The 6,300-nt window shown below is 44.6% G+C and overlaps 1 protein-coding gene across 6 annotated transcripts in view; it reads left to right on the top strand.

The window, feature by feature from the left end:
* The first annotated feature begins 200 nt into the window (after positions 1–200).
* The window catches only part of ABCC5 (ATP binding cassette subfamily C member 5), a 70,587-nt gene continuing 64,487 nt past the window's right edge, over positions 201–6,300 (top strand). For 5 of the 6 annotated variants that reach the window (XR_004242161.1, XM_032120000.1, XM_032119999.1 and 2 more), the window contains exons 1-2: positions 201–306; positions 1,489–1,663. Coding sequence is in view for 4 of the 6 variants with exons in the window: in XM_032120000.1 (XP_031975891.1) it covers positions 1,535–1,663 (129 nt within the window). In the remaining 2 variants the exon portion in view is untranslated. Of the gene's footprint in view, positions 307–1,488; positions 1,664–6,300 lie in introns of those variants that run through there. The other variant, XM_032120001.1, reaches the window with a different exon arrangement.

The raw sequence follows: 6,300 nt of genomic DNA, 5'->3' as shown, positions 1-6,300 counted from the left end.
GTTCCAGACCCCCCACGCTGCGGCAGCGGCGGCGGGACGGGGCTGGGCGGGGCGCGGCGGGACAGGGGCGCGGCCAAGTGCAGCCGGCCCGCGCGGGGCCTTAAGGGAAATGTAGTTCACTGTCCACAGTCAATGAGTGTCCAGTCTGGGGCGCGGACTACATCTCCCGTGGGGCGCCAGGAAGGAGCGGCCGCCGCAGCGCCCGCCCGCAGGCGCAGTGGGGACGCCGGAACCGCTATAAGCAGCGTTGTTTGGGTTCGCGACCGCGGAGCGGCGAAGCTGCGGCGGGGTCGTCGGTGGGTGGAGGTGAGCGGGGCTGGTGCCGGGGGCGGGTGAACCTTTGTGTGGTGAGGAGGCGGCTTTGCCGTCCTCTCTCCTGTCAGGAGCCCGGCCGAGAAGCACCCTCGCCTCGCTCCCGGTGAAGGGGCTGCGCGGTGTCCCTTCCCGCCGCGCTCCGTCCCGCCTCGGCTGCAGCCGGGGGGCACCCGTCCCAGGGCGGGGTGGCTCCCGTATTTACGCCAGTGCGGCGGAGACACGGGGAGGCGGGGGAAGAGCGGAGGGGGGCTCCCCTCGGGCTGCTGGGGGATGTCCGGCCGCGGGGGCTGTCCCGCATCCCCGCCGCGGGAGGGACGCGAAGCCCGCGGGCGCAGCATCCTCGGCCCCGCGGGGTCTGTGGCGGTGAAGGCGGCGATGCTGCAGCGGCGGAGCCGTGGCAGCCCCGCGCACCCCGGCAGAGCTGCTGGTGCAGTCTGACCAGCGTAGTGCAACCCGGCGTCTCCCATCGCCTTAGTTGAAGGCGGGTGGCAGAATGCAATAAAGCGAAGTTATAAAACAGTCTCGCAGTGGGGAGCGATTTTGTCTTCGGTACTCTGGTTCTCCTTCTGACCTTTCAGTGCAGTTTGATAGACTGAGTGGAAACCTGCAGCACTGAAGGCGTGACTCATTCCTGTGCATGGCTGTACTTAAAGATAGCTCAAGCATATGGAGTAAGTGAGCAGTGCTATAGAGAAGGGATGAAGTTTTCTCTGGAGTGTTTGTACTGACTAATTTTATCGAGAGATTGGTTTTGCAAAACTTGTACCCATAAATTATTGGATATATGCAATTTCAGACTCTTAACAAAAGATTTTGGGGTTTGATCTTCCCAGTCAAGTTTCTCTGGCTTTCAGCTAAATGCTGTATCTATTACTTTAATCTGTCAGATTGCATAATTGTGTTTCAGAGATCTAAGGGAGGAAGTATGACAGCACTCTAGTGCATTGAGGATCATTGTACTATTTGATTACCTCAGGGTATGTTTAAACTAGTTCATGAGAAGTTAGTCTTGTGTGGACTTCGAAAATTATGTTATTACAGTCCTGTTGTAATATAACTCTTACAGTTGCTTACTGATTTTGATTTCAAAAATAAACTTTAAAAATAGATGACTAAAAGTAACTGGTGTATTGGGCACAGCACATAATGAAGGGGAATTTAATTATTTTTCAGATACTTGCGGTGAAAATACACGTGTAAACCCTGGCGTTTACAGAAGATGAAAGACATCGACATAGGAAAAGAGTACATTATACCCAGTCCTGGGTATAGAAGTGTGAGGGAGAGAGCTGACTCGGTGCAGCATGAAGAGCAGGAAGAGTCTAATTTTCAGCATTCTAAACTAAAGGTCAGTTTCTTTTTCACTGTTTGTTTTGCAGTCTTTATGCTTATTAAATTGCATGCAGCAGCCTTTTTGCTGTGCCAGCTGTATATAGATTTGCTGCATTGAAGGTCAATAATGAATATTGCCTATTGTGTGGAAGAGGTCATTCCAAGGGGTGCTGTAGCTGTTTTGATAACAGGTCTGAGCACCTATTAAGCATTTTTCACTTTTAAATGTGGCTTTTCAGTAACATTTGAACAAAACATACTTTTTTTCTAGCATTCAGATATTGATGTGAATCAAGGAAATGTTTTAAACCTTTGTGTTTTAGAGAATCATTTCAACAAAGAACAGTGAAGAACTGAGCATAAATCATACACCATTCAGTGTTGGCAGCTGAAAAAACTCTTAATCATGCTGTGGTTGTTTCAAGGATTAATTTTCTAAAGCAGATGTCTAGCTTGACTAGCATGACTTTTTTACTTTTCCCCTCAGATGGAAGTAATTATTATTGAACACTTTCTTGAACATCTGTGTATTTAACATGGTGAGGTACCATCATAATCCTAGTTTATTTTGAGAGCTGGGTCTTGAAATAATCACTGGCTTAGAGTTAGCCTGTCATTGTTTTGAGCTTCTAACTTTTAGAGCTTGTTTTCACTGGGAAGAGTGCATATACTATCAAGTGGTACAGGGGAGAAAAGGCTCAGAGGAATGGAAACACCCACACTGGTGAAAGATATGGTTGGAAACCAATAAGCCCTGCCAGCTGAGGAAGGTTAAAGATATTCCAGTGCTAGCATTCAGGGCAGCTGATATTTTCTTGCATATCCTTATGTTCTTGACCTTTTTTGAAATACTCCAAGGACTGATATAAATATATATATATATATACACACACTGTAGATTTTTCTGAAGACAAACAAAGTTAATAGTGCTTCTGTGTGATTTTTGTAACGATGAGTTCCTTGCAGATGTGTTGCTGGTCATTCCACATAGATTGCCTGTGACAGCGCTGGTGTGAGAGGGTTGGAAATAGGGGAACTTGCTGTATTTGTATGGAGGAATTGTGAAGACTTGTAAAAAGGCTTAATCTTTGCTGCATTGTAGTAGCTGCTGAGATGCTCTGTATTTGAGCTGAAGGTTTACCTTGTTTCACTGGGTTTGAGGGGTTCCCAGTGCTGCACTGCTGTGCTTTGGGATTGGAGATCCCAGCTCTGCAGCAGGCTGAATGCAGCGAGCGCTCGCAGGCCCTGCAGCTCCAGTGTCCCCACAGGCTCTATGACTCAGCACAGTGCTGCTGACGTGTTCGAGCAAGGTAGTGTCTGATTGCATTAGAGCAGGCACTGATGCAGAGCCAAGAGCCCTCCGGAGTCATGGTGCGGATTTTTAACGGCCTTTATTATGTTGATGTCATGGGCTTGCCACCGACCCTACCCTGTCCAGTAGCAAATCTGCTCTGTCAAATTACTGGTGACAACAGTGATGCCATTGGCAGGCAGCTCTGTTTCCTGGCCAGTGGCAGTGGAGTTCAGCAGTAATCATTGCATGTTATCTCTCCCTTTTGGTCTGCATCATCTAATCAGGGTTTAACTTTTAGAGGAAAAAATTCTTATCTTACCTGTAAATTTTTAATTAAATGAAATAATGAAACCAGCATATTTGGGTGGGTTTTGTTGTTGTGGCTTTTTTTTTTTTTCTTTTATGGAGACTGAAAGTAAGTCGAGTCCTGCATGTCTGTACAGCCTGGCATGAAAATCTCTAACTCTGAGCTTCAGGTCAGCTTAGCTCTATTGCTGGTCTTTTTTACCTTTCTCCCACTACCATTTGATATGCTGCCTATGACTACAGGGTAGTACACGCAGATAATTGATTGCAAAACAGGGGTTCTGTGGACTTGTGATGACTGATGTAAGAAAAGGGCTTACCCAAGTTCATACCTTGAACTTTATCTGGTTTGTTCTCTGAGTAGAAGAATGAACTTAACTTGTCTTGCTAGTGGAATCTTCTGGTTCTGATAGGTTGCCCACTTTACTTGGTAGTTATCTTGTTTAGTATGCCAAGGTTGTAGTTAATTTCTAGCTCAGACATTGGTACCATTTTTGTTTTGCTAGCCTTGCATCTCAGGTGTATACAGTCCACAGACACAGACAGCTCTGAATTTGTTGCTACATGTCAGTGAGGTTAAATCCTGCTTACTTGCAGAATACTATGGTTAAGTAAAAGGAGCTGTATTTATAGCATCTTATCTAAGTTAGGCATTCATGTTTGTGTACCAAGTTTTCCCCTTTGTAGTTGAAACAAGCTCTGGTTTCAGCAGCGTACTTGGCTTAGGGAAGAGCAAAGACTTCCCTTTCATAAGGCTGAGCTTTGTTTTGTTGAGCACTTTCCCTCTGCCCGTAAGAAACGGGTAGAAGCAGTAAAGTAAATGGTGTTTCAAGGGAAGAGAAGGGACTCTGTCCTTTGCTACTGTATCTTCTATGGAACCTGGATTGGGTTAGATGCCTAAACTGAGTTGGCTCAGCTGGTGGCAGAGCACAGTGGAGGGCTGATGTGATGAGGGTAAGACCACAGTCCTACAGCAGTTCAGAGGGATAAGCTGAAGTGGAACTGTCATTTGGACAATGGAGTCCAGTGTACCATCAATAGAGATGTGACTCTCAAATTTCTTGTAGAAAATCTGGCTCAGGATTTGAACTAGGTTGACCAGAAAATGACTAAGCTGTAAGCATGATCTGTATCGCCAGGAGTAAGCTGCAAGGAGATGTAGGTTGTTATTTCACCACTAACTTCAGATCTTTGTGGAATGCAGGTTTGGGACTGTTTTGCAGCAGACTTTCACTGCATGAGGTAGACTTCTTGCTAACATATTGCACAGGTGCCTTATAGGGTGAGGTAGAAGAATCCTGTGTGCTCTGGGGACAGTAGTCAAGGGCCAGTGGTGATGGCCACTTCTGGCAGGGCTACAAGGACATTTGGCTGATCAATAATATGACTCATTGGGGGATTTGGTTGCCTATATTGCTGCTTTTTCTGCATCCTTCTTAATTTGAAGCAGAAAAATCTAGTTGATTTTCTGACCATGATCTTTATAGGTGAAAGACATGTTTTACTAATGAGCCAAGGTCCCAGAGCTTTCTTGTATGTCTCTCTTCTTAGCATTGCATAAAGGTTATATTCGGCTTTCCATTTTCTGTCCTGAAACCTCCATTCTCGTGTTTATTTCCTACTGAAAGGATGCTGTAAAGTGTGTTCATGACAATAGCAAAAAAGAACTTGCGATTCTTTCCTTGGACGCTTAAATGGTGCTTGGTCACAGCTTGAAAAATCACATCTTTGAAAGACATGAGCTTTTCAAATAGGCTTCCTGGAATCATAATTGAAATAATTCTGCAATATAAGTAGGTCTAATCCAGCATTTCCTGGTGCTTAATGGGAATGTTGCTATAGAAATATGGACCTCTGAAACAGGCACTTTGGGACTGAAATTTAAAAAAAAAATTATTCAGCTTGCGAATACATATATTCACCTCATGAATAAGCGTCTGCAATGTGTTCTGATAACAATTGATTTTTAAGTCTTTGGAGACCTTAATGTAGCTTACAAAACAGGGGGTCTTAACTACATGTTCCCACTGCATAGTACTGTACTAATTGGGCTTATTGTATGCCTCTGCTGGAGAACTTGTAGGTGCACTTGCTGCCTAGCACTATAGTGAGTAGTAAAAGCTGTTACGTGACCAGTGAGTAATAATTAAGGGATGTTTTGAAATACTGATTTGTACTTACACCTTTAGAACTTTCTGTTCTCAGAATGTGCCTGTGCCCTTCAACTTGCAGCTGAAGTAATTGTATGTAGTTTTTCTCATGGAAGCAGTGTGTCCTGGGGAGGACAGACCCCACTGTGTCCATGAAATATGCTATAAAATAATAGATGAGGAAGAGAAATAATTTGTTCTTGAAATGCTTTTGGAATAGGCTCTTCTCAAATGTAGGTTTTCATGTTTATTTGATGGAATAGCAGGCAATGAAGTTTGCTTCCCTATCCCATTACATTTACAGTGGAGGAGGGTATGAGAACAAGCTGCTTCTATGATACACAGAGCTTCTGAATTTGAGTTCCTATGTTAATGATGCTACAGTACTTATTTACAAATTGTGCTCCAAGCTGTAGTTGGTTCTGGCTGGAATGTACTGTTTAGGATTAATTTCTTGCTGCTGAAGGATAATGACTGCATCTGTGGTAAATCTCAAGTGCAAATTGCTGCATTTCAAGGCACCAGATAGGGGAACTGTAGAGATTGCTTCAAACATGCAGGAAATGTGTTGCTAACTTTAGCTGTCGGAAGCCCTACTAATATTCCTGTCCTTACCTTGCTGTCTTGTTTTTCAGGTTTGTCTCTGACATCTTTTGCCCAAGACAGCAGGGAATGTGATCAGAACTTGCTGGAGTTGATGTAAATCCTTCAAGCACTGATAGCTTTGAAGTGATTTATCACTGAGTATTTAAATAGATCAATTCTGCCTCAACCTCTCTGAAGCATTTGAAGTATCTGAGTCAACTGAACAACGGGTTAAAAATAGGGGTGTGAGTGTGAGCCTGGGTACTGCTGCCTTTGCACGCCGTGCTTAGAGCAGTTCTAGACAGCTTGAATATAAAC

Source organism: Corvus moneduloides, chromosome 10 (assembly GCF_009650955.1).
Source record: "Corvus moneduloides isolate bCorMon1 chromosome 10, bCorMon1.pri, whole genome shotgun sequence".
NCBI classification, from domain to species: Eukaryota; Metazoa; Chordata; class Aves; order Passeriformes; family Corvidae; genus Corvus; species Corvus moneduloides.
Note: the sequence above shows the minus strand (reverse complement) of the source record. Positions and strands in the feature narration are given on the sequence as shown.